This window comes from Pelophylax lessonae (assembly GCF_965119305.1).
Source record: "Pelophylax lessonae genome assembly, chromosome: 3".
NCBI lineage: Eukaryota > Metazoa > Chordata > Amphibia > Anura > Ranidae > Pelophylax > Pelophylax lessonae.
In genome coordinates, this window is record NC_138770.1 from 307,525,317 (window position 1) to 307,544,521 (window position 19,205).

Below are 19,205 nucleotides of genomic sequence, written 5' to 3' on the forward strand. Positions count from 1 at the left end.
CTGATTTGGTAGATATCCATCCTAAGGGACAGGGCAAAGAGAAGAAAATTAGAAGAATAAGGAATGCATATGGAAAATATCATAGCTAGACAATAGGCTCAATTCACAAAGCTTTATGACAAGTAAAGGCTTTCTTATTCAGCCAGTGAAATTTCCACATCTTACTGAACCTGGATCTTATTGATGAAAATGACAAAACACATTGTGCATGACATAAAATATAAGGAAACAGCCAAGAGTAATAAGGCACTAAGAAATACAGAACCTATAATTATTTGTTTTATGTTGGCCAATTTTCTGTGATAGAAATTTTTCCTCCAGATCCTGTCCCAGAATCTACTAACTAATTTAATAAAAAGCTAAATATCTCTGATCAATAGATTGAGTTGTACTTTCCCACAGACACTTACTTGTGTAGTTAACTGTCACAGCACTGTCTCCTTTGATGCTGTTTCCTTCAACAAGGGCAGAGACCAAGAAGGTGTAATAATTGCCAGGTGTCAGATACTGTATGGTAAAAGATGTTGTGGGCACAATTACACTGAAAGCTGAATTTTCCTTGATCTGGATCTGGTAGGAACTTGCATTTCCAGTAGGTGGTAGCCAGTTCAGAGATACAGAAGTGGTGTTGATATTGTTAGCTGTAAGACTCTGTACTTTGTCAGGTACTACAAAAAACAAAGCAGCAGTTCAGTGTAAAACCGTTATTAGGAGGCTATGGTGAATTATGAAACTGTAAGTAAGCAAGTGTGTAACAGGGACACAGTACTTTTCAGGTCCTGAGAACAAATTAGAGTAGTTGGATATAAAGTAATTGAGCAAAGTTGATACTTATTTCCAAAGATTGCATACACATATTGTTCAAGTACTAAATATTTGGTCTTAATGCATAAGGATTATTAGGCTGAGCCCCACAGTCTGTATCAATAGGCACATTTCTGGATCACTACCAGCTGGACATTGGATATGACAGATCAATGCACAGACTCTCCAGTACACCTTGGGACTTCAATTGCAGTCCAAAGCTTTCATTGCAGAGATCACATCAAAAAAGAACAAGTACAACTTTCTGAAGCTGCCCAGGACCCCCATGTTAGGCATGTGTGGCTCTGAAATGTTGCACTTGTTCTCTTGTGATGTGACCTCTGCAATAAAAGCTTTGGACTGCAATAGACGTTCCATGGTGTGCTGGTGATGGAGAGTATGTGCATTGATGTTTGCTAATTTAACAAAAAAAAAATGGAAGTTTTAATATCACGTTAGGACCATAGGGGTTGATTTACTAAAGGCAAAAAGACTGCAGTTGAACTCTGCAATGGCAGTTGCTCCAATAAATACAAAATAATAAATCAGGGGAAGCTCTGCTTACTTCCATCATTCAATCATGTGCAATAGTTGCCTTTGCTAAATCAACCCCAATGTCTGTCCTTAAATCAAGATTCTATCCTTTACAAACAGATCCAACTGATTTGGTAGATATCCATCCTAAGGGACAGGGCAAAGAGAAGAAAATTAGAAGAATAAGGAATGCATATGGAAAATATCATAGCTAGACAATAGGCTCAATTCACAAAGCTTTATGACAAGTAAAGGCTTTCTTATTCAGCCAGTGAAATTTCCACATCTTACTGAACCTGGATCTTATTGATGAAAATGACAAAACACATTGTGCATGACATAAAATATAAGGAAACAGCCAAGAGTAATAAGGCACTACGAAATACAGAACCTATAATTATTTGTTTTATGTTGGCCAATTTTCTGTGATAGAAATTTTTCCTCCAGATCCTGTCCCAGAATCTACTAACTAATTTAATAAAAAGCTAAATATCTCTGATCAATAGATTGAGTTGTACTTTCCCACAGACACTTACTTGTGTAGTTAACTGTCACAGCACTGTCTCCTTTGATGCTGTTTCCTTCAACAAGGGCAGAGACCAAGAAGGTGTAATAATTGCCAGGTGTCAGATACTGTATGGTAAAAGATGTTGTGGGCACAATTACACTGAAAGCTGAATTTTCCTTGATCTGGATCTGGTAGGAACTTGCATTTCCAGTAGGTGGTAGCCAGTTCAGAGATACAGAAGTGGTGTTGATATTGTTAGCTGTAAGACTCTGTACTTTGTCAGGTACTACAAAAAACAAAGCAGCAGTTCAGTGTAAAACCGTTATTAGGAGGCTATGGTGAATTATGAAACTGTAAGTAAGCAAGTGTGTAACAGGGACACAGTACTTTTCAGGTCCTGAGAACAAATTAGAGTACTTGGATATAAAGTAATTGAGCAAAGTTGATACTTATTTCCAAAGATTGCATACACATATTGTTCAAGTACTAAATATTTGGTCTTAATGCATAAGGAGTATTAGGCTGGGCCCCACTGTCTGTATCAATAGGCACATTTCTGGATCACTACCAGCTGGACATTGGATATGACAGATCAATGCACAGACTCTCCAGTACACCTTGGGACTTCAATTGCAGTCCAAAGCTTTTATTGCAGAGATCACATCAAAAAAGAACAAGTACAACATTCTGAAGCTGCCCAGGACCCCCACGTCAGGCATGTGTGGCTCTGTAATGTTGCACTTGTTCTCTTGTGATGTGACCTCTGCAATAAAAGCTTTGGACTGCAATAGATGTTCCATGGTGTGCTGGTGATGGAGAGTATGTGCATTGATGTTTGCTAATTTAACAAAAAAAAAAAAAGTGGAAGTTTTAATATCACGTTAGGACCATAGGGGTTGATTTACTAAAGGCAAATAGACTGCAGTTGCACTCTGCAATGGCAGTTGCTCCAATAAATACAAAATAATAAATCAGGGGAAGCTCTGCTTACTTCCATCATTCAAACATGTGCAATAGTTGCCTTTGGTAAATCAACCCCAATGTCTGTCCATAAATCATGATCCTATCCTTTACAAACAGATCCAACTGATTTGGTAGTTATCCAGCCTAAGGGACAGGGCAAAGAGAAGAAAATTAGAAGAATAAGGAATGCATATGGAAAATATCATAGCTAGACAATAGGCTCAATTCACAAAGCTTTATGACAAGTAAAGGCTTTCTTTTTCAGCCAGTGAAATTTTCACATCTTACTGAACCTGGATCTTATTGATGAAAATGACAAAACACATTGCGCATGACATAAAATATAAGGAAACAGCCAAGAGTAATTAGGCACTACGAAATACAGAAACGATAATTATTTGTTTTATGTTGGTCAATTTTCTGTGATAGAAATTTTTCCTCCAGATTCTGTCCCAGAATCTACTAACTAATTTAATAAAAAGCTAAATATCTCTGATCAATAGATTGAGTTGTACTTTCCCACAGACACTTACTTGTGTAGTTAACTGTCACAGCACTGTCTCCTTTGATGCTGTTTCCTTCAACGAGTGCAGAGACCAAGAAGGTGTAATAATTGCCAGGTGTCAGATACTGTATGGTAAAAGATGTTGTGGGCACATTTACACTGAAAGATGAATTTTCCTTGATCTGGATCTGGTAGGAACTTGCATTTCCAGTAGGTGGTAGCCAGTTCAGAGATACAGAAGTGGTGCTGATATTGTTAACTGTAAGACTCTGTACTTTGTCAGGTACTACAAAAAACAAAGCAGCAGTTCAGTGTAAAACCGTTATTAGGAGGCTATGGTGAATTATGAAACTGTAAGTAAGTAAGTGTGTAACCGGGGCACAGCACTTTTCAGGTCCTGAGAACAAATTAGAGTAGTTGGATATAAAGTAATTGAGCAAAGTTGATACTTATTTCCAAAGATTGCGTACACATATTGTTCAAGTACTAAATATTTGGTCTTAATGCATGAGGAGTATTAGGCTGGGCCCCACTGTCTGTATCAATAGGCACATTTCTGGATCACTACCAGCTGGACATTGGATATGACAGATCAATGCACAGACTCTCCAGTACACCTTGGGACTTCAATTGCAGTCCAAAGCTTTTATTGCAGAGATCACATCAAAAAAGAACAAGTACAACTTTCTGAAGCTGCCCAGGACCCCCACGTCAGGCATGTGTGGCTCTGAAATGTTGCACTTGTTCTCTTGTGATGTGACCTCTGCAATAAAAGCTTTGGACTGCAATAGATGTTCCATGGTGTGCTGGTGATGGAGAGTATGTGCATTGATGTTTGCTAATTTAACAAAAAAAAAAGGTGGAAGTTTTCATATCACGTTAGGACCATAGGGGTTGATTTACTAAAGGCAAATAGACTGCAGTTGCACTCTGCAATGGCAGTTGCTCCAATAAATACAAAATAATAAATCAGGGGAAGCTCTGCTGACTTAAATCATTCAATCATGTGCAATAATTGCCTTTGCTAAATCAACCCCAATGTCTGTCCTTAAATCATGATCATATCCTTTACAAACAGATCCAACTGATTTGGTAGATATCCATCCTAAGGGACAGGGCAAAGAGAAGAAAATTAGAAAAATAAGGAATGAATATGGAAAATATCATAGCTAGACAATAGGCTCAATTCACAAAGCTTTATGACAAGCAAAGGCTTTCTTTTTCAGCCAGTGAAATTTCCACATCTTACTGAACCTGGATCTTATTGATGAAAATGACAAAACACATTGTGCATGACATAAAATATAAGGAAACAGCCAAGAGTAATAAGGCACTACGAAATACAGAACCTATAATTATTTGTTTTATGTTGGCCAATTTTCTGTGATAGAAATTTTTCCTCCAGATCCTGTCCCAGAATCTACTAACTAATTTAATAACAAGCTAAATATCTCTGATCAATAGATTGAGTTGTACTTTCCCACAGACACTTACTTGTGTAGTTAACTGTCACAGCACTGTCTCCTTTGATGCTGTTTCCTTCAACAAGGGCAGAGACCAAGAAGGTGTAATAATTGCCAGGTGTCAGATACTGTATGGTAAAAGATGTTGTGGGCACAATTACACTGAAAGATGAATTTTCCTTGATCTGGATCTGGTAGGAACTTGCATTTCCAGTAGGTGGTAGCCAGTTCAGAGATACAGAAGTGGTGCTGATATTGTTAGCTGTAAGACTCTGTACTTTGTCAGGTACTACAAAAAACAAAGCAGCAGTTCAGTGTAAAACCGTTATTAGGAGGCTATGGTGAATTATGAAACTGTAAGTAAGCAAGTGTGTAACAGGGACACAGTACGTTTCAGGTCCTGAGAACAAATTAGAGTAGTTGGATATAAAGTAATTGAGCAAATTTGATACTTATTTTCAAAGATTGCGTACACATATTGTTCAAGTACTAAATATTTGGTCTTAATGCATAAGGATTATTAGGCTGAGCCCCACAGTCTGTATCAATAGGCACATTTCTGGATCACTACCAGCTGGACATTGGATATGACAGATCAATGCACAGACTCTCCAGTACACCTTGGGACTTCAATTGCAGTCCAAAGCTTTCATTGCAGAGATCACATCAAAAAAGAACAAGTACAACTTTCTGAAGCTGCCCAGGACCCCCATGTTAGGCATGTGTGGCTCTGAAATGTTGCACTTGTTCTCTTGTGATGTGACCTCTGCAATAAAAGCTTTGGACTGCAATAGACGTTCCATGGTGTGCTGGTGATGGAGAGTATGTGCATTGATGTTTGCTAATTTAACAAAAAAAAAATGGAAGTTTTAATATCACGTTAGGACCATAGGGGTTGATTTACTAAAGGCAAAAAGACTGCAGTTGAACTCTGCAATGGCAGTTGCTCCAATAAATACAAAATAATAAATCAGGGGAAGCTCTGCTGACTTCTATCATTCAATCATGTGCAATAGTTGCCTTTGCTAAATCAACCCCAATGTCTGTCCTTAAATCAAGATTCTATCCTTTACAAACAGATCCAACTGATTTGGTAGATATCCATCCTAAGGGACAGGGCAAAGAGAAGAAAATTAGAAGAATAAGGAATGCATATGGAAAATATCATAGCTAGACAATAGGCTCAATTCACAAAGCTTTATGACAAGTAAAGGCTTTCTTATTCAGCCAGTGAAATTTCCACATCTTACTGAACCTGGATCTTATTGATGAAAATGACAAAACACATTGTGCATGACATAAAATATAAGGAAACAGCCAAGAGTAATAAGGCACTACGAAATACAGAACCTATAATTATTTGTTTTATGTTGGCCAATTTTCTGTGATAGAAATTTTTCCTCCAGATCCTGTCCCAGAATCTACTAACTAATTTAATAAAAAGCTAAATATCTCTGATCAATAGATTGAGTTGTACTTTCCCACAGACACTTACTTGTGTAGTTAACTGTCACAGCACTGTCTCCTTTGATGCTGTTTCCTTCAACAAGGGCAGAGACCAAGAAGGTGTAATAATTGCCAGGTGTCAGATACTGTATGGTAAAAGATGTTGTGGGCACAATTACACTGAAAGATGAATTTTCCTTGATCTGGATCTGGTAGGAACTTGCATTTCCAGTAGGTGGTAGCCAGTTCAGAGATACAGAAGTGGTGTTGATATTGTTAGCTGTAAGACTCTGTACTTTGTCAGGTACTACAAAAAACAAAGCAGCAGTTCAGTGTAAAACCGTTATTAGGAGGCTATGGTGAATTATGAAACTGTAAGTAAGCAAGTGTGTAACAGGGACACAGTACTTTTCAGGTCCTGAGAACAAATTAGAGTACTTGGATATAAAGTAATTGAGCAAAGTTGATACTTATTTCCAAAGATTGCATACACATATTGTTCAAGTACTAAATATTTGGTCTTAATGCATAAGGATTATTAGGCTGAGCCCCACAGTCTGTATCAATAGGCACATTTCTGGATCACTACCAGCTGGACATTGGATATGACAGATCAATGCACAGACTCTCCAGTACACCTTGGGACTTCAATTGCAGTCCAAAGCTTTCATTGCAGAGATCACATCAAAAAAGAACAAGTACAACTTTCTGAAGCTGCCCAGGACCCCCATGTTAGGCATGTGTGGCTCTGAAATGTTGCACTTGTTCTCTTGTGATGTGACCTCTGCAATAAAAGCTTTGGACTGCAATAGACGTTCCATGGTGTGCTGGTGATGGAGAGTATGTGCATTGATGTTTGCTAATTTAACAAAAAAAAAATGGAAGTTTTAATATCACGTTAGGACCATAGGGGTTGATTTACTAAAGGCAAAAAGACTGCAGTTGAACTCTGCAATGGCAGTTGCTCCAATAAATACAAAATAATAAATCAGGGGAAGCTCTGCTGACTTCCATCATTCAATCATGTGCAATAGTTGCCTTTGCTAAATCAACCCCAATGTCTGTCCTTAAATCAAGATTCTATCCTTTACAAACAGATCCAACTGATTTGGTAGATATCCATCCTAAGGGACAGGGCAAAGAGAAGAAAATTAGAAGAATAAGGAATGCATATGGAAAATATCATAGCTAGACAATAGGCTCAATTCACAAAGCTTTATGACAAGTAAAGGCTTTCTTATTCAGCCAGTGAAATTTCCACATCTTACTGAACCTGGATCTTATTGATGAAAATGACAAAACACATTGTGCATGACATAAAATATAAGGAAACAGCCAAGAGTAATAAGGCACTACGAAATACAGAACCTATAATTATTTGTTTTATGTTGGCCAATTTTCTGTGATAGAAATTTTTCCTCCAGATCCTGTCCCAGAATCTACTAACTAATTTAATAAAAAGCTAAATATCTCTGATCAATAGATTGAGTTGTACTTTCCCACAGACACTTACTTGTGTAGTTAACTGTCACAGCACTGTCTCCTTTGATGCTGTTTCCTTCAACAAGGGCAGAGACCAAGAAGGTGTAATAATTGCCAGGTGTCAGATACTGTATGGTAAAAGATGTTGTGGGCACAATTACACTGAAAGCTGAATTTTCCTTGATCTGGATCTGGTAGGAACTTGCATTTCCAGTAGGTGGTAGCCAGTTCAGAGATACAGAAGTGGTGTTGATATTGTTAGCTGTAAGACTCTGTACTTTGTCAGGTACTACAAAAAACAAAGCAGCAGTTCAGTGTAAAACCGTTATTAGGAGGCTATGGTGAATTATGAAACTGTAAGTAAGCAAGTGTGTAACAGGGACACAGTACTTTTCAGGTCCTGAGAACAAATTAGAGTACTTGGATATAAAGTAATTGAGCAAAGTTGATACTTATTTCCAAAGATTGCATACACATATTGTTCAAGTACTAAATATTTGGTCTTAATGCATAAGGAGTATTAGGCTGGGCCCCACTGTCTGTATCAATAGGCACATTTCTGGATCACTACCAGCTGGACATTGGATATGACAGATCAATGCACAGACTCTCCAGTACACCTTGGGACTTCAATTGCAGTCCAAAGCTTTTATTGCAGAGATCACATCAAAAAAGAACAAGTACAACATTCTGAAGCTGCCCAGGACCCCCACGTCAGGCATGTGTGGCTCTGTAATGTTGCACTTGTTCTCTTGTGATGTGACCTCTGCAATAAAAGCTTTGGACTGCAATAGATGTTCCATGGTGTGCTGGTGATGGAGAGTATGTGCATTGATGTTTGCTAATTTAACAAAAAAAAAAAAAGTGGAAGTTTTAATATCACGTTAGGACCATAGGGGTTGATTTACTAAAGGCAAATAGACTGCAGTTGCACTCTGCAATGGCAGTTGCTCCAATAAATACAAAATAATAAATCAGGGGAAGCTCTGCTTACTTCCATCATTCAAACATGTGCAATAGTTGCCTTTGGTAAATCAACCCCAATGTCTGTCCATAAATCATGATCCTATCCTTTACAAACAGATCCAACTGATTTGGTAGTTATCCAGCCTAAGGGACAGGGCAAAGAGAAGAAAATTAGAAGAATAAGGAATGCATATGGAAAATATCATAGCTAGACAATAGGCTCAATTCACAAAGCTTTATGACAAGTAAAGGCTTTCTTTTTCAGCCAGTGAAATTTTCACATCTTACTGAACCTGGATCTTATTGATGAAAATGACAAAACACATTGCGCATGACATAAAATATAAGGAAACAGCCAAGAGTAATTAGGCACTACGAAATACAGAAACGATAATTATTTGTTTTATGTTGGTCAATTTTCTGTGATAGAAATTTTTCCTCCAGATTCTGTCCCAGAATCTACTAACTAATTTAATAAAAAGCTAAATATCTCTGATCAATAGATTGAGTTGTACTTTCCCACAGACACTTACTTGTGTAGTTAACTGTCACAGCACTGTCTCCTTTGATGCTGTTTCCTTCAACGAGTGCAGAGACCAAGAAGGTGTAATAATTGCCAGGTGTCAGATACTGTATGGTAAAAGATGTTGTGGGCACATTTACACTGAAAGATGAATTTTCCTTGATCTGGATCTGGTAGGAACTTGCATTTCCAGTAGGTGGTAGCCAGTTCAGAGATACAGAAGTGGTGCTGATATTGCTAACTGTAAGACTCTGTACTTTGTCAGGTACTACAAAAAACAAAGCAGCAGTTCAGTGTAAAACCGTTATTAGGAGGCTATGGTGAATTATGAAACTGTAAGTAAGTAAGTGTGTAACCGGGGCACAGCACTTTTCAGGTCCTGAGAACAAATTAGAGTAGTTGGATATAAAGTAATTGAGCAAAGTTGATACTTATTTCCAAAGATTGCGTACACATATTGTTCAAGTACTAAATATTTGGTCTTAATGCATGAGGAGTATTAGGCTGGGCCCCACTGTCTGTATCAATAGGCACATTTCTGGATCACTACCAGCTGGACATTGGATATGACAGATCAATGCACAGACTCTCCAGTACACCTTGGGACTTCAATTGCAGTCCAAAGCTTTTATTGCAGAGATCACATCAAAAAAGAACAAGTACAACTTTCTGAAGCTGCCCAGGACCCCCACGTCAGGCATGTGTGGCTCTGAAATGTTGCACTTGTTCTCTTGTGATGTGACCTCTGCAATAAAAGCTTTGGACTGCAATAGATGTTCCATGGTGTGCTGGTGATGGAGAGTATGTGCATTGATGTTTGCTAATTTAACAAAAAAAAAAGGTGGAAGTTTTCATATCACGTTAGGACCATAGGGGTTGATTTACTAAAGGCAAATAGACTGCAGTTGCACTCTGCAATGGCAGTTGCTCCAATAAATACAAAATAATAAATCAGGGGAAGCTCTGCTGACTTAAATCATTCAATCATGTGCAATAATTGCCTTTGCTAAATCAACCCCAATGTCTGTCCTTAAATCATGATCATATCCTTTACAAACAGATCCAACTGATTTGGTAGATATCCATCCTAAGGGACAGGGCAAAGAGAAGAAAATTAGAAAAATAAGGAATGAATATGGAAAATATCATAGCTAGACAATAGGCTCAATTCACAAAGCTTTATGACAAGCAAAGGCTTTCTTTTTCAGCCAGTGAAATTTCCACATCTTACTGAACCTGGATCTTATTGATGAAAATGACAAAACACATTGTGCATGACATAAAATATAAGGAAACAGCCAAGAGTAATAAGGCACTACGAAATACAGAACCTATAATTATTTGTTTTATGTTGGCCAATTTTCTGTGATAGAAATTTTTCCTCCAGATCCTGTCCCAGAATCTACTAACTAATTTAATAACAAGCTAAATATCTCTGATCAATAGATTGAGTTGTACTTTCCCACAGACACTTACTTGTGTAGTTAACTGTCACAGCACTGTCTCCTTTGATGCTGTTTCCTTCAACAAGGGCAGAGACCAAGAAGGTGTAATAATTGCCAGGTGTCAGATACTGTATGGTAAAAGATGTTGTGGGCACAATTACACTGAAAGATGAATTTTCCTTGATCTGGATCTGGTAGGAACTTGCATTTCCAGTAGGTGGTAGCCAGTTCAGAGATACAGAAGTGGTGCTGATATTGTTAGCTGTAAGACTCTGTACTTTGTCAGGTACTACAAAAAACAAAGCAGCAGTTCAGTGTAAAACCGTTATTAGGAGGCTATGGTGAATTATGAAACTGTAAGTAAGCAAGTGTGTAACAGGGACACAGTACGTTTCAGGTCCTGAGAACAAATTAGAGTAGTTGGATATAAAGTAATTGAGCAAATTTGATACTTATTTTCAAAGATTGCGTACACATATTGTTCAAGTACTAAATATTTGGTCTTAATGCATAAGGATTATTAGGCTGAGCCCCACAGTCTGTATCAATAGGCACATTTCTGGATCACTACCAGCTGGACATTGGATATGACAGATCAATGCACAGACTCTCCAGTACACCTTGGGACTTCAATTGCAGTCCAAAGCTTTCATTGCAGAGATCACATCAAAAAAGAACAAGTACAACTTTCTGAAGCTGCCCAGGACCCCCATGTTAGGCATGTGTGGCTCTGAAATGTTGCACTTGTTCTCTTGTGATGTGACCTCTGCAATAAAAGCTTTGGACTGCAATAGACGTTCCATGGTGTGCTGGTGATGGAGAGTATGTGCATTGATGTTTGCTAATTTAACAAAAAAAAAATGGAAGTTTTAATATCACGTTAGGACCATAGGGGTTGATTTACTAAAGGCAAAAAGACTGCAGTTGAACTCTGCAATGGCAGTTGCTCCAATAAATACAAAATAATAAATCAGGGGAAGCTCTGCTGACTTCTATCATTCAATCATGTGCAATAGTTGCCTTTGCTAAATCAACCCCAATGTCTGTCCTTAAATCAAGATTCTATCCTTTACAAACAGATCCAACTGATTTGGTAGATATCCATCCTAAGGGACAGGGCAAAGAGAAGAAAATTAGAAGAATAAGGAATGCATATGGAAAATATCATAGCTAGACAATAGGCTCAATTCACAAAGCTTTATGACAAGTAAAGGCTTTCTTATTCAGCCAGTGAAATTTCCACATCTTACTGAACCTGGATCTTATTGATGAAAATGACAAAACACATTGTGCATGACATAAAATATAAGGAAACAGCCAAGAGTAATAAGGCACTACGAAATACAGAACCTATAATTATTTGTTTTATGTTGGCCAATTTTCTGTGATAGAAATTTTTCCTCCAGATCCTGTCCCAGAATCTACTAACTAATTTAATAAAAAGCTAAATATCTCTGATCAATAGATTGAGTTGTACTTTCCCACAGACACTTACTTGTGTAGTTAACTGTCACAGCACTGTCTCCTTTGATGCTGTTTCCTTCAACAAGGGCAGAGACCAAGAAGGTGTAATAATTGCCAGGTGTCAGATACTGTATGGTAAAAGATGTTGTGGGCACAATTACACTGAAAGATGAATTTTCCTTGATCTGGATCTGGTAGGAACTTGCATTTCCAGTAGGTGGTAGCCAGTTCAGAGATACAGAAGTGGTGTTGATATTGTTAGCTGTAAGACTCTGTACTTTGTCAGGTACTACAAAAAACAAAGCAGCAGTTCAGTGTAAAACCGTTATTAGGAGGCTATGGTGAATTATGAAACTGTAAGTAAGCAAGTGTGTAACAGGGACACAGTACTTTTCAGGTCCTGAGAACAAATTAGAGTACTTGGATATAAAGTAATTGAGCAAAGTTGATACTTATTTCCAAAGATTGCATACACATATTGTTCAAGTACTAAATATTTGGTCTTAATGCATAAGGATTATTAGGCTGAGCCCCACAGTCTGTATCAATAGGCACATTTCTGGATCACTACCAGCTGGACATTGGATATGACAGATCAATGCACAGACTCTCCAGTACACCTTGGGACTTCAATTGCAGTCCAAAGCTTTCATTGCAGAGATCACATCAAAAAAGAACAAGTACAACTTTCTGAAGCTGCCCAGGACCCCCATGTTAGGCATGTGTGGCTCTGAAATGTTGCACTTGTTCTCTTGTGATGTGACCTCTGCAATAAAAGCTTTGGACTGCAATAGACGTTCCATGGTGTGCTGGTGATGGAGAGTATGTGCATTGATGTTTGCTAATTTAACAAAAAAAAAATGGAAGTTTTAATATCACGTTAGGACCATAGGGGTTGATTTACTAAAGGCAAAAAGACTGCAGTTGAACTCTGCAATGGCAGTTGCTCCAATAAATACAAAATAATAAATCAGGGGAAGCTCTGCTGACTTCCATCATTCAATCATGTGCAATAGTTGCCTTTGCTAAATCAACCCCAATGTCTGTCCTTAAATCAAGATTCTATCCTTTACAAACAGATCCAACTGATTTGGTAGATATCCATCCTAAGGGACAGGGCAAAGAGAAGAAAATTAGAAGAATAAGGAATGCATATGGAAAATATCATAGCTAGACAATAGGCTCAATTCACAAAGCTTTATGACAAGTAAAGGCTTTCTTATTCAGCCAGTGAAATTTCCACATCTTACTGAACCTGGATCTTATTGATGAAAATGACAAAACACATTGTGCATGACATAAAATATAAGGAAACAGCCAAGAGTAATAAGGCACTACGAAATACAGAACCTATAATTATTTGTTTTATGTTGGCCAATTTTCTGTGATAGAAATTTTTCCTCCAGATCCTGTCCCAGAATCTACTAACTAATTTAATAAAAAGCTAAATATCTCTGATCAATAGATTGAGTTGTACTTTCCCACAGACACTTACTTGTGTAGTTAACTGTCACAGCACTGTCTCCTTTGATGCTGTTTCCTTCAACAAGGGCAGAGACCAAGAAGGTGTAATAATTGCCAGGTGTCAGATACTGTATGGTAAAAGATGTTGTGGGCACAATTACACTGAAAGCTGAATTTTCCTTGATCTGGATCTGGTAGGAACTTGCATTTCCAGTAGGTGGTAGCCAGTTCAGAGATACAGAAGTGGTGTTGATATTGTTAGCTGTAAGACTCTGTACTTTGTCAGGTACTACAAAAAACAAAGCAGCAGTTCAGTGTAAAACCGTTATTAGGAGGCTATGGTGAATTATGAAACTGTAAGTAAGCAAGTGTGTAACAGGGACACAGTACTTTTCAGGTCCTGAGAACAAATTAGAGTAGTTGGATATAAAGTAATTGAGCAAAGTTGATACTTATTTCCAAAGATTGCATACACATATTGTTCAAGTACTAAATATTTGGTCTTAATGCATAAGGATTATTAGGCTGAGCCCCACAGTCTGTATCAATAGGCACATTTCTGGATCACTACCAGCTGGACATTGGATATGACAGATCAATGCACAGACTCTCCAGTACACCTTGGGACTTCAATTGCAGTCCAAAGCTTTCATTGCAGAGATCACATCAAAAAAGAACAAGTACAACTTTCTGAAGCTGCCCAGGACCCCCATGTTAGGCATGTGTGGCTCTGAAATGTTGCACTTGTTCTCTTGTGATGTGACCTCTGCAATAAAAGCTTTGGACTGCAATAGACGTTCCATGGTGTGCTGGTGATGGAGAGTATGTGCATTGATGTTTGCTAATTTAACAAAAAAAAAATGGAAGTTTTAATATCACGTTAGGACCATAGGGGTTGATTTACTAAAGGCAAAAAGACTGCAGTTGAACTCTGCAATGGCAGTTGCTCCAATAAATACAAAATAATAAATCAGGGGAAGCTCTGCTTACTTCCATCATTCAATCATGTGCAATAGTTGCCTTTGCTAAATCAACCCCAATGTCTGTCCTTAAATCAAGATTCTATCCTTTACAAACAGATCCAACTGATTTGGTAGATATCCATCCTAAGGGACAGGGCAAAGAGAAGAAAATTAGAAGAATAAGGAATGCATATGGAAAATATCATAGCTAGACAATAGGCTCAATTCACAAAGCTTTATGACAAGTAAAGGCTTTCTTATTCAGCCAGTGAAATTTCCACATCTTACTGAACCTGGATCTTATTGATGAAAATGACAAAACACATTGTGCATGACATAAAATATAAGGAAACAGCCAAGAGTAATAAGGCACTACGAAATACAGAACCTATAATTATTTGTTTTATGTTGGCCAATTTTCTGTGATAGAAATTTTTCCTCCAGATCCTGTCCCAGAATCTACTAACTAATTTAATAAAAAGCTAAATATCTCTGATCAATAGATTGAGTTGTACTTTCCCACAGACACTTACTTGTGTAGTTAACTGTCACAGCACTGTCTCCTTTGATGCTGTTTCCTTCAACAAGGGCAGAGACCAAGAAGGTGTAATAATTGCCAGGTGTCAGATACTGTATGGTAAAAGATGTTGTGGGCACAATTACACTGAAAGCTGAATTTTCCTTGATCTGGATCTGGTAGGAACTTGCATTTCCAGTAGGTGGTAGCCAGTTCAGAGATACAGAAGTGGTGTTGATATTGTTAGCTGTAAGACTCTGTACTTTGTCAGGTACTACAAAAAACAAAGCAGCAGTTCAGAGTAAAACCGTTATTAGGAGGCTATGGTGAATTATGAAACTGTAAGTAAGCAAGTGTGTAACAGGGACACAGTACTTTTCAGGTCCTGAGAACAAATTAGAGTACTTGGATATAAAGTAATTGAGCAAAGTTGATACTTATTTCCAAAGATTGCATACACATATTGTTCAAGTACTAAATATTTGGTCTTAATGCATAAGGAGTATTAGGCTGGGCCCCACTGTCTGTATCAATAGGCACATTTCTGGATCACTACCAGCTGGACATTGGATATGACAGATCAATGCACAGACTCTCCAGTACACCTTGGGACTTCAATTGCAGTCCAAAGCTTTTATTGCAGAGATCACATCAAAAAAGAACAAGTACAACATTCTGAAGCTGCCCAGGACCCCCACGTCAGGCATGTGTGGCTCTGTAATGTTGCACTTGTTCTCTTGTGATGTGACCTCTGCAATAAAAGCTTTGGACTGCAATAGATGTTCCATGGTGTGCTGGTGATGGAGAGTATGTGCATTGATGTTTGCTAATTTAACAAAAAAAAAAAAAGTGGAAGTTTTAATATCACGTTAGGACCATAGGGGTTGATTTACTAAAGGCAAATAGACTGCAGTTGCACTCTGCAATGGCAGTTGCTCCAATAAATACAAAATAATAAATCAGGGGAAGCTCTGCTTACTTCCATCATTCAAACATGTGCAATAGTTGCCTTTGGTAAATCAACCCCAATGTCTGTCCATAAATCATGATCCTATCCTTTACAAACAGATCCAACTGATTTGGTAGTTATCCAGCCTAAGGGACAGGGCAAAGAGAAGAAAATTAGAAGAATAAGGAATGCATATGGAAAATATCATAACTAGACAATAGGCTCAATTCACAAAGCTTTATGACAAGTAAAGGCTTTCTTTTTCAGCCAGTGAAATTTTCACATCTTACTGAACCTGGATCTTATTGATGAAAATGACAAAACACATTGCGCATGACATAAAATATAAGGAAACAGCCAAGAGTAATTAGGCACTACGAAATACAGAAACGATAATTATTTGTTTTATGTTGGTCAATTTTCTGTGATAGAAATTTTTCCTCCAGATTCTGTCCCAGAATCTACTAACTAATTTAATAAAAAGCTAAATATCTCTGATCAATAGATTGAGTTGTACTTTCCCACAGACACTTACTTGTGTAGTTAACTGTCACAGCACTGTCTCCTTTGATGCTGTTTCCTTCAACGAGTGCAGAGACCAAGAAGGTGTAATAATTGCCAGGTGTCAGATACTGTATGGTAAAAGATGTTGTGGGCACATTTACACTGAAAGATGAATTTTCCTTGATCTGGATCTGGTAGGAACTTGCATTTCCAGTAGGTGGTAGCCAGTTCAGAGATACAGAAGTGGTGCTGATATTGCTAACTGTAAGACTCTGTACTTTGTCAGGTACTACAAAAAACAAAGCAGCAGTTCAGTGTAAAACCGTTATTAGGAGGCTATGGTGAATTATGAAACTGTAAGTAAGTAAGTGTGTAACCGGGGCACAGCACTTTTCAGGTCCTGAGAACAAATTAGAGTAGTTGGATATAAAGTAATTGAGCAAAGTTGATACTTATTTCCAAAGATTGCGTACACATATTGTTCAAGTACTAAATATTTGGTCTTAATGCATGAGGAGTATTAGGCTGGGCCCCACTGTCTGTATCAATAGGCACATTTCTGGATCACTACCAGCTGGACATTGGATATGACAGATCAATGCACAGACTCTCCAGTACACCTTGGGACTTCAATTGCAGTCCAAAGCTTTTATTGCAGAGATCACATCAAAAAAGAACAAGTACAACTTTCTGAAGCTGCCCAGGACCCCCACGTCAGGCATGTGTGGCTCTGAAATGTTGCACTTGTTCTCTTGTGATGTGACCTCTGCAATAAAAGCTTTGGACTGCAATAGATGTTCCATGGTGTGCTGGTGATGGAGAGTATGTGCATTGATGTTTGCTAATTTAACAAAAAAAAAAGGTGGAAGTTTTCATATCACGTTAGGACCATAGGGGTTGATTTACTAAAGGCAAATAGACTGCAGTTGCACTCTGCAATGGCAGTTGCTCCAATAAATACAAAATAATAAATCAGGGGAAGCTCTGCTGACTTAAATCATTCAATCATGTGCAATAATTGCCTTTGCTAAATCAACCCCAATGTCTGTCCTTAAATCATGATCATATCCTTTACAAACAGATCCAACTGATTTGGTAGATATCCATCCTAAGGGACAGGGCAAAGAGAAGAAAATTAGAAAAATAAGGAATGAATATGGAAAATATCATAGCTAGACAATAGGCTCAATTCACAAAGCTTTATGACAAGCAAAGGCTTTCTTTTTCAGCCAGTGAAATTTCCACATCTTACTGAACCTGGATCTTATTGATGAAAATGACAAAACACATTGTGCATGACATAAAATATAAGGAAACAGCCAAGAGTAATAAGGCACTACGAAATACAGAACCTATAATTATTTGTTTTATGTTGGCCAATTTTCTGTGATAGAAATTTTTCCTCCAGATCCTGTCCCAGAATCTACTAACTAATTTAATAACAAGCTAAATATCTCTGATCAATAGATTGAGTTGTACTTTCCCACAGACACTTACTTGTGTAGTTAACTGTCACAGCACTGTCTCCTTTGATGCTGTTTCCTTCAACAAGGGCAGAGACCAAGAAGGTGTAATAATTGCCAGGTGTCAGATACTGTATGGTAAAAGATGTTGTGGGCACAATTACACTGAAAGATGAATTTTCCTTGATCTGGATCTGGTAGGAACTTGCATTTCCAGTAGGTGGTAGCCAGTTCAGAGATACAGAAGTGGTGCTGATATTGTTAGCTGTAAGACTCTGTACTTTGTCAGGTACTACAAAAAACAAAGCAGCAGTTCAGTGTAAAACCGTTATTAGGAGGCTATGGTGAATTATGAAACTGTAAGTAAGCAAGTGTGTAACAGGGACACAGTACGTTTCAGGTCCTGAGAACAAATTAGAGTAGTTGGATATAAAGTAATTGAGCAAATTTGATACTTATTTTCAAAGATTGCGTACACATATTGTTCAAGTACTAAATATTTGGTCTTAATGCATAAGGATTATTAGGCTGAGCCCCACAGTCTGTATCAATAGGCACATTTCTGGATCACTACCAGCTGGACATTGGATATGACAGATCAATGCACAGACTCTCCAGTACACCTTGGGACTTCAATTGCAGTCCAAAGCTTTCATTGCAGAGATCACATCAAAAAAGAACAAGTACAACTTTCTGAAGCTGCCCAGGACCCCCATGTTAGGCATGTGTGGCTCTGAAATGTTGCACTTGTTCTCTTGTGATGTGACCTCTGCAATAAAAGCTTTGGACTGCAATAGACGTTCCATGGTGTGCTGGTGATGGAGAGTATGTGCATTGATGTTTGCTAATTTAACAAAAAAAAAATGGAAGTTTTAATATCACGTTAGGACCATAGGGGTTGATTTACTAAAGGCAAAAAGACTGCAGTTGAACTCTGCAATGGCAGTTGCTCCAATAAATACAAAATAATAAATCAGGGGAAGCTCTGCTGACTTCTATCATTCAATCATGTGCAATAGTTGCCTTTGCTAAATCAACCCCAATGTCTGTCCTTAAATCAAGATTCTATCCTTTACAAACAGATCCAACTGATTTGGTAGATATCCATCCTAAGGGACAGGGCAAAGAGAAGAAAATTAGAAGAATAAGGAATGCATATGGAAAATATCATAGCTAGACAATAGGCTCAATTCACAAAGCTTTATGACAAGTAAAGGCTTTCTTATTCAGCCAGTGAAATTTC

At 37.9% G+C, this 19,205-nt stretch overlaps 1 protein-coding gene across 1 annotated transcript in view; it reads right to left on the reverse strand.

Moving 5' to 3' along the window:
* LOC309550515 (titin-like) overlaps positions 1-19,205 on the reverse strand; it is a gene marked incomplete at its 5' end in the record, with an annotated part of 297,613 nt that overhangs the window by 36,745 nt on the left and 241,663 nt on the right. The window contains 13 exons of the mRNA XM_082250877.1: positions 411-668; positions 1,875-2,132; positions 3,343-3,600; positions 4,809-5,066; positions 6,273-6,530; positions 7,737-7,994; positions 9,205-9,462; positions 10,671-10,928; positions 12,135-12,392; positions 13,599-13,856; positions 15,063-15,320; positions 16,531-16,788; positions 17,997-18,254. Coding sequence (XP_082107003.1) covers positions 411-668; positions 1,875-2,132; positions 3,343-3,600; positions 4,809-5,066; positions 6,273-6,530; positions 7,737-7,994; positions 9,205-9,462; positions 10,671-10,928; positions 12,135-12,392; positions 13,599-13,856; positions 15,063-15,320; positions 16,531-16,788; positions 17,997-18,254 — 3,354 coding nt within the window. The remainder of the gene's footprint in view (positions 1-410; positions 669-1,874; positions 2,133-3,342; positions 3,601-4,808; positions 5,067-6,272; positions 6,531-7,736; positions 7,995-9,204; positions 9,463-10,670; positions 10,929-12,134; positions 12,393-13,598; positions 13,857-15,062; positions 15,321-16,530; positions 16,789-17,996; positions 18,255-19,205) is intronic.